Source organism: Struthio camelus, chromosome 2 (genome assembly GCF_040807025.1).
Source record: "Struthio camelus isolate bStrCam1 chromosome 2, bStrCam1.hap1, whole genome shotgun sequence".
Lineage (NCBI taxonomy): Eukaryota > Metazoa > Chordata > Aves > Struthioniformes > Struthionidae > Struthio > Struthio camelus.
The window spans coordinates 50,716,676-50,737,815 of record NC_090943.1 but is presented as its reverse complement, the minus strand read 5'-3'; the positions used below and the strand labels follow the sequence as shown (position 1 = coordinate 50,737,815).

At 36.8% G+C, this 21,140-nt stretch overlaps 1 protein-coding gene across 6 annotated transcripts in view; it reads left to right on the top strand.

Annotated features, from left to right (window-relative positions):
- LARS2 (leucyl-tRNA synthetase 2, mitochondrial) overlaps nt 1–21,140 on the top strand; it is a 94,343-nt gene that overhangs the window by 32,366 nt on the left and 40,837 nt on the right. For all 6 annotated transcript variants that reach the window (XR_011139737.1, XR_011139736.1, XR_011139735.1 and 3 more), the window contains 6 exons: nt 6–149; nt 11,633–11,740; nt 12,741–12,900; nt 16,351–16,455; nt 19,198–19,313; nt 20,332–20,615. Coding sequence is in view for 2 of the 6 variants with exons in the window: in XM_068935653.1 (XP_068791754.1) it covers nt 6–149; nt 11,633–11,740; nt 12,741–12,900; nt 16,351–16,455; nt 19,198–19,313; nt 20,332–20,615 (917 nt within the window). In the remaining 4 variants the exon portion in view is untranslated. The remainder of the gene's footprint in view (nt 1–5; nt 150–11,632; nt 11,741–12,740; nt 12,901–16,350; nt 16,456–19,197; nt 19,314–20,331; nt 20,616–21,140) is intronic.

Sequence of the window (21,140 nt, the reverse complement as noted above, 5' to 3'; positions counted from 1 at the left end):
TTTAGGCCTTGGTTAATTGGGATCCAGTGGACCAGACTGTTCTAGCTAATGAACAGGTGGATGACAATGGTTGCTCATGGCGCTCAGGAGCAAAAGTGGAACAGAAGTACCTCAAGCAGTGGTTTATCAAAACTACTGCCTATGCAAAGGTAGGAGGATACAATTTTTGGAGATTATGGTAACAGTTAAAAGAGGTGACTCATCTGGAAATATTCATCAAGCTGAATGCGGTCTTTTTATATATACATATACATGCATGTTTATGTGTAATATATAGTAATATATGTCCTATCTCTGCATGTGTACATATGTAAATATATAGAGAAAATGTTAACCCCTTAGTCTTTCTGTTCATTTATCTTTCTGAGTAATTGATGTGGGATTAGGTTTGAAGAAATTGAAAGCAAAATTAGAGATGAATGAATGACTTCTGCATTCACTCATTGTCATCTCATATTTACCTTCAGCTGGTTATCTGTATCCTATTGTGAGTGTGCAGCTGTGCAGTCTTTTGAAATAGAAACTTATTAGTCTAGTCACCCCATAGGATTTATGTTCACAGTATAAGCAGTGGAATGCAGCCTGTCATCTAGAGTTCAACATGTGTGTGAGCCAGTAGTTCTTTAAGATTAACTATTTTTTATTCAGGATTCCTCTGGACCTTCTATTTTACTTTATTTCGTATTCTGCTCTGATTATCTGTAAGCTTTGAAGTATTATAAAAATATTTGAGCATCTTTTTTTAAGAGCTCAAATTTTAGTTGCTGTGGGATTACACAGATTCCATGAGGGTGCACTGCTGGCCCATGATTGACTTGTCCACCAGGACCCCCAGGTTCTTCTCTGCAAAGCTGCTCTCCAGTGGGTCATCTCCCAGCCTGTACTGGTTCATGGGGTTATTCCTGCCAGGTGTGGGACTTTACACTTCCCTTTGTTGAACTTCATGAGGTTTCTCTCTGCCCATTTCTCCAGCCTGTCGAGGTTCCTCTGAATAGCAGGGACCACATCAAGTTTCATGATTACCCTTGTGATATTTCAGAGTCTGCCCCAACTCCCTCTTTCCCTCTGTTAGAGGCTGGAGCTTCACTAGAGTTTCTACCGTTACTTTTACATCTTTTGTCTGTTGTTTTTATAGAGGCTGTAGGAATCAATTTCTCATATTTCCAGGCTGCATCCATGCAGACACCAAATCACTGCTTATCCATTCCCCAGTGAGAGGGGGATAAATTAAATTCCTACCCTTGAAGACCAAGAGACAAGACACAGGAGCTTTTCAGTAGACTCAAAAACACAATTAGGTTACAGGATTATTACCACTTGCTCAATATCTGTCCATCTCCTTTAAGGAGGAGGATATATCTTTTATCTCTAGAGTCTCTGGCCTAAGAAGTGTGAGGAATTACAAGAAAGGCATCGGCTCGTGGGATGATCAAAATGTCATTCCTTAGTAAGTAGGCTTATTGCTCTGAAGCATCAGATGGTCCTTGTTTAGCAGTTGTTTTCCGTTCAGAGCTGAACTGTTGCTCAGAAGGAGCTGGTGTCTCCCTAGCATTCCCTCATGTCCCCAACAAAGATGTCACCTCAAGAGACTGCCATGTCCTCTACTTACAGGAAGGAAAAAAGTGCAAGTGAATCTTTGCTCCTTATCATCTTAGTGGTGTCATGAACGAGACAACAATTTATAACAACATCTACAAAACCTTGTAAGAATTAGTAGTGGCTACTCTACAGATCTCTATAACGAGCTCGACAAATCTCTAAGAAGGTTTCCCAAATATTTGTTCTGAGCTTGACTGATATTCTGTAGGATCTGTGCTAGCTCATACAGCAAGGCCGATGAATGATGCCATATTGCTTCCAGCTCAAGTGTTTTGGCAAGTGTTGCCTTAATGTGCTCCCATTTCTCAGTATAATGACAGATGCTACCAAGTATTAGCAGGTGGTTTGGATTTTCCTTTTTACTCACCCTCCACTGACTCCCCTTTTTGCTGCTGTGGTTCTGGCACATTTTAAACAGTCTCACTCTGCTCCTTTTGGCAAGGGCTTTAAACATTTGGTTGTAGAGAGGAAAAATTACTTTTCTTTTTTTTTCCTTTTTTGGGGGGAGGGTGGTGCAAGCCTTCAGATAAGAATAGCGTATTACAAGGTTCTACTATTCCAGATCTAATATCTGATATTTGATGGATTTCATACTTTGGAAGATAAAGATGATAAATTCTCTTTGGTATTTAAATTTTTCTTTCAAGTTTCTGGAGGCTAGGTGTTAGGATGATGTTGTATCTTTCCTTCCAAAGAAGATTGTTTTGGCCAATCAGCTCTGAATGCAAGCTGCCGCTGAAGATTTCCCATCTGAGGGAGTCATCTCTGAGCTAACACTGGTGAAGAACTTCAGTCTTTTAAAGGCTCTGTGCCCATGCTGACAGAACCAGGAAGCTTCACAATAGCATCTTTAAAGAAGCCAGTTTGCAGATCTTAAATGCTGGTTTCCCTATTTACAACTTTGGTTCCTCTCTCTGAATCTCTTAACTCATTATTCCCTAAAACTCATGTCTGCACACATTTCTTTATTCTCAACTCACAGTTGTCACTGCAGTACCTTCAAAGGTGTAATAAGAGGCGAGTCCTTTCTTCTAAATCTATTTCTTCTGTATCCTATTTCTCTGGATTCAGGCTGTTGAGAGTTCGCTGAACCTCTACCTTTCTAAACAGTCTGCTGTTGAACACCATGCTTACAGCAATCGCTCTGCGTAACCTATCCCTCAACCCTCCTTCCTCAGCTCTTTTCAAGAGCCCTTTCCTGGAGACTTGGCTTTATCAGGAGAAAGCCATTCATTTAGCTGTACTGTTCATAGAATCTTTTGTCTTGGATTAGAGGTTCCATATTTTACAGGACTAGTCCTAATAGCAGCTGTGGAGGATAGAGACATCCCTTTGACTTTAGACAGTTAAACATCTTTAATCACCAATACAATTAGGATGGTAACATTAGCGGTGATAATACCTTCACTTCAGCAGGGGGTTCATGTCTCTTCAAGACGCTCATTTCCATAATGGGATTTGACTATCTTGCAGAAAGTACCTGCTTTTCATCATGGGCCAGAGCCGCTACCTGTACCAGCTTCCTTTTCTGGAAAGTCTATGCTCTTCATAGACTATGGATATTTGTGTTTCTGACAGTAAATGAGTAGTACAGATAGTTTTTTATCCTTACCTAACAGTTGGCCAATGAGTATCTCCCTCTAAAACTACGTCGGGTTCTTTATGGGTAACATCTCCCTTTTTTCTTTGTTTGTTTTGGGGCTCACAGTGAATATGTGTACACTGTCTTCTCTGCAGTTATTTTCAAGCACCCGAAGGCTCAACAGACTACTCTAGTGGAAAGTATGTCTGTCCAAGCTGGACTTAGATAGTGCTGATTAGTTATGACCGGACTCCTGTAAACGGGAAATCTGGGAGGCCATTGTAAAGATTATTTTCAATGAGACTGGGGATTTCCCATGGTTAACTTTTTTGCTGTAAAAATGAGTAGAAACAGTTTTCCCTTCCAGCGCTTGTCTGGCCTGGAGATCTTTATTCCTTATTTCTCTGTCAGCTGTGTGGTGTGCACCTTCTGTCCAGTCCTGCTGCTTCTCAGGATATCCGGAAAGATATGGCAGGATGGTGCCTGACTGATGTGGTCAAAGTCATTCTGATCCAAAGACCTACGTTTTCTGTCAGTAAAGGAACCCAATATTTTACATTACGTCTTTGAACCATACTGCCAGAATTCATATCAGTACTCACCTGGCCCTCTGTTTCCTATATGTCACAGCTTGGAGAAGTTCTTGGGAACAGAGCACATTTATTCCTTCCTTGTGTGAGATGGTCTTATTAGCATTGGGAAAAGGTAGAGAGCCAAGTGGATCAGATTTTTAAAAAAACTGCAGATCTCTGTTATCCAGCGAAGTTTCACTACTTTTTATTTTGAAATTTTGAAATGGGAGCCAATAAAAGATTATCTGGTAGTATTTTAATCCTTGCACCTTTGGGGGAACATTTATATTTTTTTCTTGCCTTTACTACTTTTAGACTAACAGGACTAGTACTCTGTAAGTATGCTCTGCTTCTTCCCCTCCCCTTTTTTCTCATTGAGGCCTTAATCTTATTTTGGTATCTCCTGGGAAAGTCTTCTGACTGGCCACCTTCTTACTCTTGCACCTTCAAAGGCGATTATTTTTTCTTCTGGAAAGGTTGCAGAAATTGAGGATCAAATGTGAGAAAGCGCCACCTTCCTTGAACTTTTCCTGCGGTGAGGCACCCTGCAAATCTGTTTCACATTTCTTCCGAACGTTATCCCTGAGTTTTGTTTAAGTTGGCACGTTAGGAAAACATGTTGAAAAAAGCTCTGTTTCGGGAAAGTAACTTTCCTGTGCAGCTAAGAGGAAAAAGACATTTTTCATTTCATAACCATTTTTCGTGGTTTCAAGGAAAAGGATCTATTTCATAGATAAGGATCCATTTAAAATGCATTTAATGAATCTGCTATCCCTTAATTCTTGATTTTATACACGCGCGCACACACACACACACACACACACACGCACGCACGCATATCTGCACACACATATATGAATGTATATAATTTATTTTCTCTTTGGAGAATCCACAAACTATGTTGTTGTAACTATACATACACAACATTTATACTGATATAAACGTATATTGATCATCTTTCTAGTCATTTGTGTTCTTCTCTTATACCATTATCTCTTTCTGTTTGTTGTCTTCTGTATTTCAGGACTTTAAAAATAAATACTAGTAAGGGCAATCTTCATCTGTATGTTTGTTACCTATCAGCTAGCAACAGGGAGTTGCATGTTGCTGCACTGGGCTGTGAAGTCATGTTGCGTGTATGCATGAGTTTCATCCATAGGCACACAGTATTCTTTCGATGTGTATTGTGTCCAGGGTCATCTTTTTTGTGGATTTGCTTTGAATTCTTTATTCAAACTTTATGCTGCACCTGTGCGTAGTCCTTTCTTAAAATAAAATAAAAACGCAAACAAAGCAGTGTTTGCTCACATGGCCATTTACCAGTGGCAACATATTTTATTTCCAAGAGCAGAAATAAGAATCTATTTAAACACATAGCAGGAACCTTTATTTATTATTTTGGTTATGTATAAAGTAATCGCGACTCTTTTTTTTTTTTAAACTGTCAAGTAACTATAAAACAGAGCCTAGCAATTTTTATCTGTTTTTCAAGAACATTTTAATTAGCATTTTTCTTTTGACAGGTTTCTTTGATAAAAGTATAAAGCCTTAACTGATTGTATTATTATTCAAATTGTTGTCTATGCATTTAAGACGTTTAAGCTAAAACATTTTAGTTGCTAAGGTTACCCAGCTGAATCTCTAGGCAGATTCAGTGCAAAAAATCTGTCTGTAAATGGTAGTATTTTCTGTGTGTCCCTGTAAATTGCTGTTACTGTTTTTTGTATGCACAGCCAACTAAGTCTTCAAATCATGATATGTACGGTTAGGCATTGTATAGTCCCTGTTCTTCCCAATTTAATTTTATAGAATACTCATATATTTTCATATTTTAGTTTTCAAAAATCATCCAAATAACAAGAAAAGAATCTTTCCTTAAACATAGAACAGGAGCGACTTTAGAACTTCAATGTTTGTCCTCAAATCATCTCCCTTTTTTGCATAACAGTAAGATAGTATAAGTATGTTTAGTTTAAATACTGGCGGAAAGTGGCAAGGCACACAGAATTCTGCCACACTGCTCTTTCTTATTTTCTGGACTGGCATTTCAAGACAAATCTTTCTCACGTTCTGCGGACTGAGGGAACTTACATGTTTAGCATTGTGCTGAGTCCGTGAAGGGGAAACATCAGTAGTAGTTGCTGGAGTGCTTCTCCAACTTTTTCTGGGTGTGCGCTGCATCTGACAGCCCCTTCGTCTGGTCTGACTATAATTGGAATTGTTTTACCTAACGGCACTTTTCTTGAATTTTTGTTCTGCTTTATTTCTGAGATTTTAAACAGAATGGCTACTTTGGTACCCTGCAGTAAAACTGAAGTACTGCATCTTAGTAAATTAAGGATCTTGACGGTACTTTGGATTTCATAGCGTGAAGCAATGGCTCATCATTATGAAGAGAATAGAAATGCTGGCTTTTTAGTTTTTCATGCTTTATGTGTGATTTTTCACTTCCTACACTTGGGGTCTATCTCATAGCTGTCTTCTTCCAGCAGAATGGGCCTGATTCGCTTTGAAACTCTTCCTCTTGAGTCATGCTGAAAGCTCGCTCCTGGAAAGGAACCAAGAGCCCTGCCTCCACGGCTTTCTTACTACTCCATTAGTAAAGAAATGACACCTGTTATGTCAGCTTGGCAGCACAGAAAATCATTTATATATATCCAGGGCAGACTAATCTTTGCACCTTAGTACAAATGCAGTGGAACACATGGTGCTAGAGCAACATAAATGTAACTTCTTGTTGCTATGAAGTTAATCGAAATAGTGAAAGCTAAGTAAAATTCACAATGCTAAAAGTTTTAGGAGCTTTTGTATTTACAGAATTTATTCCTCATTTTTCCCCAGAGGTGCACCTTCGTATATCCAAAAGGGAATATTTCTCTTTGGTAATTGCTACAGCGAGAAGAAATCTGGAGGAAAAAATGGATTTACTTTTTGCTTTCAAGATTTCATTTATTTACCTCATTTATACCTAGTTCAAACATTAGTCAAACCAGAGACATTTGTTAACTATAAATTATAGGATAGAGAAAGGCAAAAACTACTGAAAATTCAGACGTGTGAGAATTTGAAGCATGTACAGTATCTGTATTATTGCTCCTTTTTAACATATGTTTTCAGGATACTTGGCACATGGGAAATAAGAGTCAAAAGTGACTGATGATAGTGTAGGCAGAAACTACTGAAGATACCGAAATAACAAAATAAGGAGATTAAAAACTACCAGCAGAAGGTACAATGCATAGTAACAGTTGGAGCTAGTGCAGTAGAATGCAAAATAAAGCATTGGGCAGACCAGTTTTAGTTTATTGTACTCTAGTTAAATATATTAAGTTGTAGTAAGTGATCTCCTTTAATCTTTAGTTTATATTTGTTTAGTCTTTTGGGAGCTTGATCAAATATTGTGAAGAATTTCATTTTAATCCCAACAGATCTTGAATATTTCTTTGACTCTTGACAAAATTTGTCCTTAACAGCAGTGCTTTTTATTTTAATTTTGTTTTAATTTGGCAGAAGAAAATTTTGTTTTGCTAATGAATTGGATGCTTTTGAAATGAAACCTCTTGCTGACCTTTTTATTTTAGTCTTGTTATTCTGTTGCAAACTTGTCAAGCTTCATTAAAGTGTCGTCACTGAAAGCAGAATAAACGTTTAGCTTTATAGCTCACGCTTAGATTTTTCACTTTATTGCATTTACCCTCTCAGAGATGTTGAAACTGTTCTCATTCAGTATGAAAGTAGTGTCAGGCATTGCTTATATTTAAAATAGTATTTCCCGAAGTCAATCAGAGATTGAATTTGTTCGGTGCTCATCAGAATCTCCCTTTTTGCACTGCAGATTGAGGGGGATCTTTTGGAACTGAGAACTGAGGAGTTTGGAACTGAGTCTTGGGGAAGTATAAAGCCCTTCTGTTCTTTGGCTTTACTTAGTTTCCTCTGCTCAAAGATTGCTAAACTGAAGTTCTCTATATAAATCTTCAACAGACTAATAACTGGGTACGTGAGATCTGTTGCCACTTTCAGGACACTTATTTCTAGTTTCACACCTGGTCATCATTTTCTATAAAGAGCTTTCAGCAAACTCATCTTGATTTTGTGATTCTCTGATAATCTGAACTGGCTTTCTCCTCCTAGCTATGCCAGAATTTCCTAGTTATTTGGAAAGAATAAAGCAGTCTTGTGAAACATTAGTTTATCCTGTCTCCTACTTCTCCAGCACTTCAGTCAAACTTTCCTAAGGGTTTAATGGCCTTGAAGTCATTCTTAGCTTTCTTAACTTTCACCAGGTCTATCTTCAGATCTAGAAGACAAGTAAAAAGTGTATTTGTCGTTTACCTTGACTATTTCTGTCTTGTATTTAATTTTTATTCATTACATTTCATTCATTCATTGCATTGCATTTTTAAATTTGTCTAAAATTACTACTTTGTCTTGAAGGCAGTCCCCAAACTACTTTTGACTATTCAAAAATGGGACCATCTGAACATTGTGTCAGTTTCTTTGGTCTTAAAATTGTGCGACGAATTTCTATAACTAGTCAAACTCAGTATTTTATGTGGCCTTTTTATTACCTGTTTTCCCATTTTTCTTTTTTTAACTCTTCTCAGTTCTTAGACTCCCCTCAAGATGGGAGTCATTTCTCTTGTCGTTAGATGTACGTGTTTGAAGTTTTCCTCTGTCTTCTTGAGCCATGAAAAATGAAAGTATTCCTTACAGAAACAGTCTGCTGCCTAATGTTTCCAAGTTTCTCACCATTAAATCATCGTCATAAATTTGAAAATGGAATTTACTTGACAAGTTTATCATTCTCTGCTTAATGCGTCATAATAGTGCCTTTCTGGTCTTCCTGTGTTGCAGAATCTACCACAATGTTAGTTTTTTTGGGAATCCTCGTGTCTCCTGTTGACTGTCTTTTCCATGTTACCTAGTTAACAGATTTTATGGCACGGTTGACTAGGAGTTAGGTACTTGCCTTTGAGGGTCGGAATTTTTGTTTAAGAAACATATCACACAAGGCAGTGATTGTAAAATAGTAATAATACCTGGCAGCAGAGTTCATGGAACTAATTTAACGTTTTCAAAAGTTGCTTTACCAAACACAGCAGTGATTTAAAAAAAAAAAGGAATGTAGAAGCAAAATTTGTGGAATTAATATTTCAAAAAAGTTCATAATATATAGGAATCTCTCTGCTAACTTAGGTGAGCTTCCATGCATAGAATTTCTTATACCTAAGTAGGTTAAGTATTCCCTTTTAAAACTAAAAGTAATAAATATTTTTAACGTGTATTTATATATGCATGTTTTTGCAGGATGTAGTGCAGTTGGATTTGAAGATGAAAAGTCTTTTAAAACACTTTCCCTTAAACATTTTTTAAAAATTCTTCATGTGCTCAGATGAATTTTGAACGTACAGTGCATTAGTGTGTGCATTAATGAGCATCTCTACTTTCCTGTTAGTGGATCGCATAGGTTAATTTACCATCCAGTAACATTTATTAGCATGTTGGCGATATATATGCTGTATGCTTTTTGACTCTGTAGTACCATACAAAAATTTTGTTTTGCATGTTGTTGATTTTCTACTTCATTTGCCATCTGTAGCCCTGACAAGAAACCAGAGCAGCATGTTGAGCACAAAGAGTAGAGAATCACAATTCCATGTTGGAATTTTTAAGGGTTTTTGTTTGTTTATCACGGTCTACTGTTCATGTGCTCAGTAAGATGTGAAGTGTTTGTGTTTGCAAACTGTGCTAGGCTCTGTTGTCACTCAGGATTACTTTCGTTATCCTCACTCAGGTGAAACTAAGTTGGGCCTTATATAATGTGTTTAGCTGCATGAAGCAATTGCGTTATCAACAGAAGCACTGAGCTACGTCAAACTATAGCCTATGAAAACCATTGTTACACTGGTATTAGGGAACTTCATATATTAATCCTGTAGTGAAGACTCTCTAGAAAGTTTTGCAAAGACAGTTTTGGCAAGCAGCTGTAGACTTTGCAATGTCAGTACAGCACATGCACGTTTAAATGCTTCTTCCAGCAAAGTGTAATGTAGATTAGAATGAGTATCCGAGCCGGAGGTTTTATAAAAGTTTACTAATGTGTCCAGCCAGTCTGTGTTTATTGACACAATTTCATACTTTTATAATGCATAAAATTTGTCCAGAGAATATATATATAGGTATTGGATATATATTCAGTTATTCCTTATTTTTTGGTAGATATATGTGTACATGGATTATTCATGTAGGCAGATAAACCTCGGTAGTCTCTGGGGCACTAAAATTGATGAGAATAATGAGAATTTGGAATTCTCTGTGGTGTAGTGCACTTGCAATTGTGGACTAAAATTGATCAGAGTTACAATGTTATTAAGAACCTTCCAAAACCTTAGCATTCTTGTATTATAAATCATCAGAAAAGGAATTTGTTTCTTACGGATGTAAGAAAGCAATAAGAATCTCAAATGATGTAATGTTGTGATTTATGAATGGCATGCCATTTATTATATTTTGAATGACAGATTCACAACAGAGCAGTAACCAGCATTTAATCCTTGTAACATCTGTTATGGATCTCATTTTGAAAATGTTTTAAAATGCAGTTAAAATATGAAAGTTGAAAAAGAGCTGTGTGTTCAGTAGATTTCCAGCTTCCAACTATTTAATTTAGGACCGGAGCCTAATAGGTGCTGTCCGTCCTTGCAGGTTGTTAGAAGTTACTGAGATGATAAACAGCTTGCACGTTTGATGTTGGAGTCATACAGCTAAAGGAAAAATCATTCAACGTGTTGCCTTATTCTTAGATTTTAAGTGTAATTGTTCAGCCTATCCACCATCTGTCTGAGTGACTCATGCCTCGGGTTGTATTTCTGCCAAAGTAAAGAGTTTGGACAGTCATGGAGTATTCATAATGAAAATATGAAGTGTTTGAAGTGAAAATTGAGATTAGCTTTGAGTTATCCATTTCTTTGTACCTCTTCTCCTTTAATTTTTATATTTTCTTTCATTAAAAATATATTGTTCAGATTGTTTAGACAAACTGCTTGGAATAGTCCTTCAGTGTACTGCCGTGCCATACATTAGAAAGTGCATTAATATGTAGATATTTCCCTTGCTGAGTGTAACTATATAAATAAAGTTACAGGTTGGCTATAGTGCAGAGTAAGACATGGATAATGAGGGAGCCAACACTTAATTTCTTCTCTGCTGTGTTTTTAAAAGCTCATGTAATAAATTCACATTTTGAATTTAATATGAACCATTATTGCTATGAGGTTTTTTAAATTTGTGCAGGATGATGTCAGCTGAAGATGTCACTCAATTTTGGAGCCGACTGTACTTAGTAAAATATAAATATGAAGTACAATAAATGGATAGGCAGCTGGAAGCTATGTTTTGCCATTTTAAGACAGAGCTTGAAAAATTTAGGACATGCAAATGTCGTTAGTCTGAAAGCCATTTCCAGGCTGTCGTCTAGAAAGGACTAATCCAAATGTACGTTTCACTCCTGCAAGCACATCTCTTGTAGTCTTGTTCAGCTCATTAGGTCACTAACAGTTCCTGCAATGTACATATTCCTAATGTTTTTGTGTTTGTGTTCACCTAATGGTTTTGTTCTTTGTTTAAGGTTTAGTCCATTCAGAAGGAAGGTCTCTTTTAATAACCATAGGGTCTCTATTAGACACATTCATACCTGTGGCTTGTGCTGTGTTAATTCTGTTCTCAGAGATGAATGTGAGGCAGCAGCAGTATAAAACGCCTCTTCCTCTGTTTTTCCCCAGCACCTCATCATTTTGCTGCCGGTTATAATTGAACCTCTAACCTCCATTTGTATGTTTACAAAAGATAAATGTCCCAATTCTTTCTTTTATTGTATTAGGCTATGTTTGATGCTCTGTCTGATCTCCCTGAGTGGTATGGTATAAAGGAAATGCAAGCAAATTGGATAGGTGACTGTGCTGGATGCTCTCTTGACTTCTTGCTAAAGGTAAGTCAGAAGTTTCAGTGTTGCTGTCTTGGCTGGGCTAAACACAACCCTTGAAAAGCATGATGGGATCACTTTTCACATCTTAAAGAGCTTGAAACCTAGTAAAAGATAATATTATGCATTCACAGCCAAACCCACACCGATTCCTGAAGAACCACATGTGTGTGTTGAAATGATAATCCCTGCTGTCCTGTTTAGGAAAGGGTGTGTGTGTTCCAGTGCAACATTGGACGCAAGTTGGCTATGTGCGTTTGTGCCAAAATACGTGCCAACGAATGAGAATTCCTGAAAACCAGGACATTTGGGGGAGCAGTGCTGAGAGATATCAAGTGGCGCAGGGCCCATCAGCTGGGTTCTAGCTGGGCTTTAGCTTTTCTCTGCACAGCAGACCCAGGCTGACTTCAGGCAGGCCACTTTATATCTCTCCACTGTGCTTTCCAATATCTGTTTTATTTAGGTTTGTCCATTATTTCATTTATTACACTACAATAATTAAGATAATGAAAAATAGAGAAGTAAGTAGTGATGGAACTACAGGGAAGTCCTAATGGAAAGGAAGGAAGGAGAAAAGAGAGGAAGGAAAGAGAAACCTTAAGAAAATTATAATTATCTAGAAAACAATGGGAAAGTCTGAAGTTCTTCTGAAGAGATGCAAAAGGCTTCTGAGATATGATAGTGACAGAAGAGATTTTCAGAGTCCTTAATGGCCGTTGAGCCCTCGTGCTTCAGAGCTTTACAGTGCTCGTTTGCTCTGGTCTGATATATGAAAAGTGCTTTCTTATTTTAAATCTGAATTTCTGGGAACCTGAAATTGAGACAGCTTAATCTTTTGTAATTCCTCTGAATACCGCACTGCTGGAAGTTGTATTTTGTTAGTTAAATTGTTTTTATCAATTGCTTCAGAAAATCTGTATGGAAAAATCTCCTTCTAAGAGAAGGACTGCACTTCTAATGGAGAAAAAAAATAAACTCATGTGGGATATTTTTTGTTCTTTATTAGGTTAACGGTAAAATAACAGGAGAGAAGGTATCAGCTTACACCTATACACCTGAAGCCATTTATGGAGCTTCCCATTTATATATCTTACCAGCTCACAGACTACTGCACGGGAATAGCAGTCTGAAGGAAGTCTTTCAGAGGGAGTTCATCCAAGGGAAAGGTGATATTTTTCTCAAGACTGCATTTTCTTCTAAAAGTGTAACAATTTTAGAGAATAATCTTCAAAAAATGTGTGCCCAGCTGAGCATGAACAGTTCCTCCTGAGAGGAAACAGTTCCTTTTGATTCCTTTGTGCATGTCAAATCGTACCACATCAGCTCGTCCTCCTTCAGAGCAGAGTAACGGTAGCTACGTTAGAATTCTTACTTTTGTAACGGTTGTAAAACTTTACAGTTTGTAAGAGTAACGGACTGGATTTTCGTTGCCTTATGTAATGGAAGTGAATGGTCAAACTGTGACTATGCCAGACCCCCCTGGAAGATGTCTCCACTGTATGGTAGTATGTCATTAGAACAGAGACAGCAGAACCAGCTCTTGTCCTGGCAGTGATCTCTTCCCATCATAGGGCATATAGAGAAGGGAAGAGATCATTGATACCCGGTAAAGTAGATCGTTGATGTATAGCGAAGTAATACTCTGCTGTACAAATCCTCAGTTTATATATGGTTTTAATGGAGTAAATTCAAAGTAGCCCATATGGCCATTATGGTTCAATATTTATGCTATTCAATGTTTATTCTTCTCTTCACTACTAAAAATGTGATTTCATTGTGTATATACCATCCCATGCCAACAGCAAAAAGGAGGAATGTTGAGGGAAAATATTCTGATTGCACAGAACCTGCTTTATTTTTGAGTGATTCATTTCTATAATCTTGATAATTTTTGCTTGGTAGCAGAAAAAAATGGAGCTTGAATGTGTTGCGTATGTAGAGCCCTTGTCCCAGAGGGAGAGACAGCAATGGCTTGGAGAATTTTTACTGAGGAACAAAGGAACAAATTACAGCTCCTACAGTTCAGCCAAATCAAATCTCGTCCTTTGCAAAGGACAATGGTTTATTATTTTACATATTTTTTTCACATGGAAATACTTGAGAGCTTTTTTGTTTCTGTTTACAACACACTTTACCTTTTGATTGAGCAAAATCAAGAAACTTTCAACCGGGGCGATGATGGCCAGAATATATTGAAAAAATAGAAACTTTTCAAGTGGAAACAAAATGGAAACTTCCAAGTGGAAACAGTTGCAGAATATTAACTCTATTACAGCTGTGTACTCCTGCTATCTGTGAATGTATTTACATATAGTCTGCAGCTGAGGTAGGCTGTTATCTGGTAGTGTGTTATTCAAGCATTTCAAAGGCACAGACTAGTATTTTCCAAATAAGAGGACCTATAGGAATAAAAGTCCTACATGGACTTTCACATTTCCGTTTCAGCCATGGTACGTATGAATGCCATGAACAATGACATTCAAGTCAAAAGATGTTTAGGATTGCCTTGAATAGACCACAGTTTCACCGTTAACCAGACTCTTTTTAATTCCCAAGTAACATGAACATGTTAATTTATTTTACTTGTTAATTATTCTCTTTTCAGCTCGGATAATCTCATAACTCCTATGTTGTCTGTTCTCATTTAAATGATTAGGAGGGTATGTTTATATGTTTTGTAGCAGAGAGGAAAGTACTAATATGGCAAAGTAACTTAAAAGTTCTAATACCTGTACTCTTGGAGTACAGCTCTGTATTTTAAGCTGTTATCATTTAAATAAAGGTAAGTAATCAGTTTTCAAACATTCAATTTTTAACTTAGCAAAATTCAATAGATTTATTTTGAATCTAGTAAGTCTCCCAGTTTTGCCAGTGACATATCTGAGATAAGAGTGTGACCCTTACATTGTTCATTAGCTCATTAGAATACTGTGCCTACCCTTTCTTTTGTGTTTGTAATTATAATATTATCTCTTTACAGTTATAATAGTGGTATGAGCAAAGGGAAGAGTGCCTTCATAAACTGAAGAGCTGTTATTCCAGGTTGCAGCATAAAATTGGTGTTATTGCTGGGGGAAGAGAGAAGTTATTTTTAAAAGCAGACTGTCCTACCTACTCAGCTTCCTGTTCATGAGGCTTTTTGCTTAGTTGCTTTCAAAGAGTGAAATGATTCCTTTTCTACTTTTTTAAACAGAGGAGGAAAGCTAACGTGCAATGGTTTGAACAGAAGAAATTTCCTCCAGGTCATTGATAATACAGCATCAAAATGGGCATCTGAAGGTGCTGAAACCTGAAAAGTAGTAATCAGAAATAAATAAATATATCATTTATGTTAACAAGACAGATGAGATATAGTAACCCTATTCTCCGAAATGTTTTTATTTTATTTCAAGCAGACTTTATGTGCATAACAGTACAAGCCTGAGGCTCTACTCAGCTTATCTATTAAGATAGGGAGAAGGAAGCTCTTAGTGGTCTATATAATAATTAAAATACGCTACATTATAATAATTAAGATAATGTAGAGAGTCAGATACGAGAAACGCCATCTTTGTCCCTCATCCTTGCAAAACAGGATAGATTTAGTCCACTATGCATGAGTCTCTGAAATTATCTTTAAAATTGCGGCCTATTATATTTTGACTGACCACTACAGATCCTGACACCCTATTTGGCAAGGGTAGATATCTTACCGCAGAGTCTTTGACTGGAGAAGCTTGCTCTCTTTACTGTTGCATAGTAGGATGTGCAGTGGCTATGCACATGACTGATTTTCAAAAGCGTCATCAGTTTACCTAGTGGTTTTGAAGCTGCTTTGAGCTTAAAGGTGCTAAAAAGTTAGAAGCAGCTCCGAATTGAGACCTGGGTTTTCAGTCTTCAAAACTTGTGAGTGTTCGGGTTGGGCTTTCTTCTTCCCACACTCCCAAAGCTACAACATATAAATCCATCTCAGTTTAGCACAGTCCTTACTCTTGATTCTCCCTTCTCTCTTGCCTTCTCTGTGGACATTGGTTTCCAGGATAGTGACGCAGGCCTAGCTCTAATGTGAATATTAGTATTTTATTCAGAAATCAATCAGTTGTGTAGATGTTTTCACACAAGCCAGGATTTCTCATGCTTTTTGTTCTTCTGTAAGAAAGCACGTCATAAGCATAGTATATATGCTCCCTTTCAGTTCTGTGTGAATCCTTGGGGTTTTTTTGTTTTTTGTTTTGCTTAATTCTGTGATAGTGTCTCTTAGTATATAAATCAGGGCTGCTTCTCTTGTAGCCTTATTAGAACCAGTTCACTTTATAGCAGTCCTTCATTTTGGTCAAGGACTGCAATGTTTTTATTACATTATTATTATTAATCCAAATCTCACTCTGTTTTTATTCAGGTATTTGTTACTTATTTTTTTTAGTTACAAATATTTTTCAGTCAGACTTACTGAAGCTTTTAATACCTCTCAACTTCTTAAAAATGTGATTGTTTTCCATTTTCTTTCTTATTTGAAAAAAATTGTAATTTAAATTTAATGAGTTAGATAAACTGAGATTTTCTTTTAATATTAAGTAATATTCTTAACCTATCTGCTGTCATAGTTTACTTATTGTTATCTTTACATATGTTTTCAGACTGCCTTACTTCAGTGACAGCTGTGAATTTGCTTACCAATCAGGAGATTCCTATAGTCATTTCAGCAAAACCAAATTTTGAGAATTTTCTCGACACTAAAATAGGTATGTGACAATTAATGTGTACATGGAATAGTGCAGTATTCAGTTACTGTGCTGGAGCACCAGAAGCTGTTGTGATAAATCTTTGCATTTAGAGGTTCTTTTCTGGACTTTGGAACTCAACACTGTCCTTCATTAAGGAAGAAGGAAAGGAGAAATAGCTACATAGAATGTGTTTGGGAGGAGATTTTTACAGGATGATATTAATGGAAATATTGTAAAATTAGAAAGTTTAATGAGAGGTAAACTTGAGAATCTGTGTATCTTAAGAGGATTGACTGCATACAGCGTGTGCGCCTGTGGAGGTCTTTCACCATCCTTAATTGAAACAGAACTTTACCGTTGTTGGACATAAACGTTTTGGCAATGATGCAGACTTACAGGTTATTTCTGTTGTATATGAACCTAAATTATATGCATACTTACAGAGAAATGTTTCAGAAACATTTCTTTCAGTAAAAGCACTAGACTTCCAAGCTTGACTTTTATTGGTTTATATTGTGTTAAGCTCAGTGAAGTAATTTATTATAGATAATAATTCTTTTCAGTTAGTCTTGGCACATTATCGTGGACCCTGTATCTCTAAAGAAAGTATTCCTGTAACTTTAGGCACCTAATTTAGAATTATTATTATTTTTTGTGGCCTCATCTCAGCTGAAGTAGTGTTCTGTGCCAATCCTGATAAAATAAAGTTCTTTTATCTCTTCTTTCCCCATTACGCTACCTTCCTTATTCCTTCACTCCCTTTTGTTGCTTCTGTCTTACTCCTTTCCTACCTTGGAAAGCGGCTGCTGCCGCCTCTTCCTACATTATTGCCAGTGTTGGCTCTTCTGGGGCTGAACTGAACTGAACAAAACTAGCTGACTCTGCAGAGCCACTTAGGTGTCTTTGTGCCATTCTCCTTGGTGCTGCTTTTACTGAGTATTGTGCAAAAATATCTTGGATGTTCCTCAGGGCTGGAGATTATTCATTTGAGCTGGATACCAGACCTTATTTATAATGTGCCTACATCTTACTCTTCAGGACTGAACCTGGTTTTGAGAACCAGAACCTTTTGTGGTGTAAGACGAGCCAAATAATTGGGATAGCTAATCTTATTTTTCAGTAGAAACCTCCATCTTGTTCACTGGCATGTGCCTTGGCCTTATGTCTGTTGGAAACAGCCCAGATCTTCCCAGGAAGTTCTGGATGCCAGCTGTTGAATTTTGCAAAAGTGCATTAATAGCATCATCTTTTCAAAAGCAAGGAAGACCAAAAAGGGAGTCTGCTTTTTCCATTTGTAGAGCATATTGTGAAGCCACCTGTTGCAGACTGCAGAGCTCTTTGACAAATTAAGATACATATATTATGCTATAATAGGGCCTTTAAATGGCAAGAGAGTACATCTGCTGGAAAGATTAAAGGGTGATTCCTTATTTTGCTAGTTATTTGTTGTGGGGGGGTCTTGTTTGGTTTTCATTAGTTATCTGCTTCCAAATTTCCATATATTGACAGAGTTAATGTATTTACCGTAGCAGGCATTTAATTGCCTGAACTAAGATGCTTGTTAAAATAGTTTTGAATGTAGTTTATATGTTAATAATCCGAACGTGCTCAGAGATGCTTTGAGAGTTTTTGGTGTGTTGCTTTCACCAAACTGTTATTTGCGTTGGATTGTTTGAATAGGCTTCTTTGCCTTTTAAATACGATAGTGAAAGTGCAAGATTATTCAAAATACTAAATAAATGGTCACCAAAAGAAAAAGTATGCAGAAAGATGTTTCTCCCTGTGACATAATAGATTTGTTAGTATCTCAGCGGTACTTCAGAGTGCAACTGTATAATACAGTTAAGAAATCTGTTTTCTTGACTTACCCCTGAAAGGTAGTCCTCCAAAGTGGAACACAGTGACTACTAAACTACAGGTAGCGAAATCAGAGGGAAGATGTCAGCATCTATCAATATGAATGAGGAATATTTAAAGATAATGTGTCATTTTATGATGCTGGCAAATTGCTGTAATAAAAAGAAGTCTGTGTGGGTTGGAAGAGGAACTTGTATTCAAAATGTATGACTGTCCCAAATAATAGGATGCAAAGGGAAAGACAGCATCAGGGGCCTTGAATACTCTGACTTCTGTGACTTGTTAGAAAGTGCTCTCAGTAGCTGTATTCTGAATAGAAAATTGATGTTCTTTTGAATGGAGTTTTCTTCAGATGAAAAACAAGTCATGTCTTTCATAAGAAGTTAAGGAGATAGTGGTGTTAGAGACTGTAGTGTTGTGAATACGTTTTAATAAGCTATGAATTTAGAAAGTGCTTAAATTTACTATTAAAACAAGGGGACTATTATGTATGCTGTTTTGTTTAGTATTTATGTTTCTCATCCTAATAAATTAAATTTAATTGTACATACATATCTAAATTATATTTAAATAATATATTTAATTTTGTATTATTTATCTAAAATTCACAGTTTTATTCTTAGGCTCTTTCTTGAACCAGGTCATTTTCAGGCTCTTTTGAGGTAGGACATTGACATTTGGCTTACAGAGAAACTGATAAAACTTGTTTTAAATTATTTCTTCTTCAGTTTCACTGCTCGAAGGATATTTTTGTTTATCTTAAATTTTTAAATTTTTTGGGGCAAATACAAGTCATTATAAAGAGTTGGAGTGACGTAGAAAGAAAATATTTTACTTTCAAATGACTAATCAATATCCATGTCAGTCAATCCCAGCGCTAATTTTTTTTTCTCCCCTTTCTAGGAATTCCTAGTACTAGTACAGAAGACGCCACAGTAGCTAAGAATCTGGGTATTTCTTTCACTGAAGTCATTGAAACATTGCCAAATGGTTTGGAGAAAGTCATTAATTCTGGTGAGGTGGGTGTACAACTCTTGAATTCCTCCTCTCCAACGCACAATAACAATGCAAACTAAAATTGCTTTCTGGAAAATGCCAGACACTTTGCACGATTTCAGGGATTTTTCATTGGTTTATGTTTTTTAAGACCTAAGCCAGGTCTATGCTATCAAATTTCTAGGAACAACTTTAACGATAACATATAGTGGTTCTTCTATAGCAATAAAATTAGTTTGTTCCCAATCCTAATCTTTTGTACGTGAGAAGAAAATGTGGTATTTGTCTGAGTTTTATAATGGAAAGTGAATAGTTGATTCCATGTTAAATGTTGATTCTTACTTTTATCGTCTCTATATATTTTTAAGCTAAATGTGAAAAAGGACTAATGCGTTAACATATTCATTGAAATATGGTGTAAGCCTTTCTGGTAAAAACATATCTGCCTAAAATGATATAGAAATCTTATCTTTAAATCAGATATATACAGTGTTATAGCTCTAGCAGAAATATGAGGTTTGTGTCTGCTACTACATGACAGGTAGGGTCTAAGTGGTTAAAAAGTACGTGGAAGCAAGGAATAGAATAACCTCAGACAAACACAGGGGAGAAGGAAAGCTGGTCTGCCATCCACGTTTCCTCAGTCTCTGCCTTGTGTTGGTGATATTCTGCAAGTTTTTGGCATACAGCTGCTGAATCAAATATCAGCAATAAATGCAAATATTTGCAAATAAAAGCTGAAGGGATGTATAGGGCCCTTTCTCAGTCCTGTTCAGGCCATCAAAGATGTTATCCTTTGAGCAAGAGGGTTTAAATAAGTGCGTTGATGGGTATGTGATGGCTCTTGCATAGAAGGATGTTAAGCAATGGGAAAGGGAAAACTAATGTTAGACTCAAACTTTGTCTCTCAGAAATTGCATTTGTGACTTTTATGACTATTTTTGCATTTTCACTAGTAGCAAGTATGATTTTTTTCTTTCGACTTCTGTCCTTCCTTTTTTTCCTCTTTTTTTCTTTTTTCTTTTCTTTTTTTAAAATCAGTTCACAGGCATGACCCGACAGGAGGCTTTAAAAGCTCTTACCCAGCAGGCCAAGAATAAAGGAATAGGTGGAGACTTAACAAGCGACAAATTAAGAGACTGGTTAATATCTCGACAGCGGTACTGGGGAACACCAATTCCTGTCGTTCACTGCCAGACATGTGGCGCTGTCCCTGTACCTTATGAGGACTTACCTGTGCTATTGCCCAATATAACGACCTTTTCAGGAAAAGGAGCCTCACCTTTGGAGAACGTTCCCGAATGGGTGAACTGTTCGTGTCCAAGGTAAGCAATCGCTGCATTTACTGCAGGCTGGGAGAGATCGCTGTGTGTTTGCCTGTTTCTTGTGCTCATTCCATAAATGTTGACAACTGACCACCCTAAGACAGGATACTGTTCTAGAAGGATGTTCGGTCAGACCCAATGTAGTTGTTTTTATGTACACTGTAAAGATCCTTGTTTGCAACGCAGATACCTGCTGCTATTTCTTGATAAATAAGCTGAAACAAAGCTGACTGTTTTTAAGCTGGAGGAAAGAAAATAGGGAAACCGAATTGTTTTTCTTCCTTCTTTCCTCTGCTTCTTTACAGTATTTCTTACTTCATTTACAGCAGCAGAGTTCATAAAAAGCTTGTGATGATTATTGAATTATTTCTTCCTGGTAAAGAAACTAACATCTTGTTAATATTCTTAACAGTAGTCCAGCAATATTGTTTGCTCTGCTCTATAAGTATTTATCATGAAGGAACATATGCACTGTAAATTATCCATGACAGCGTATGATTCAGACTGAAGGAGGTAGTAAATATA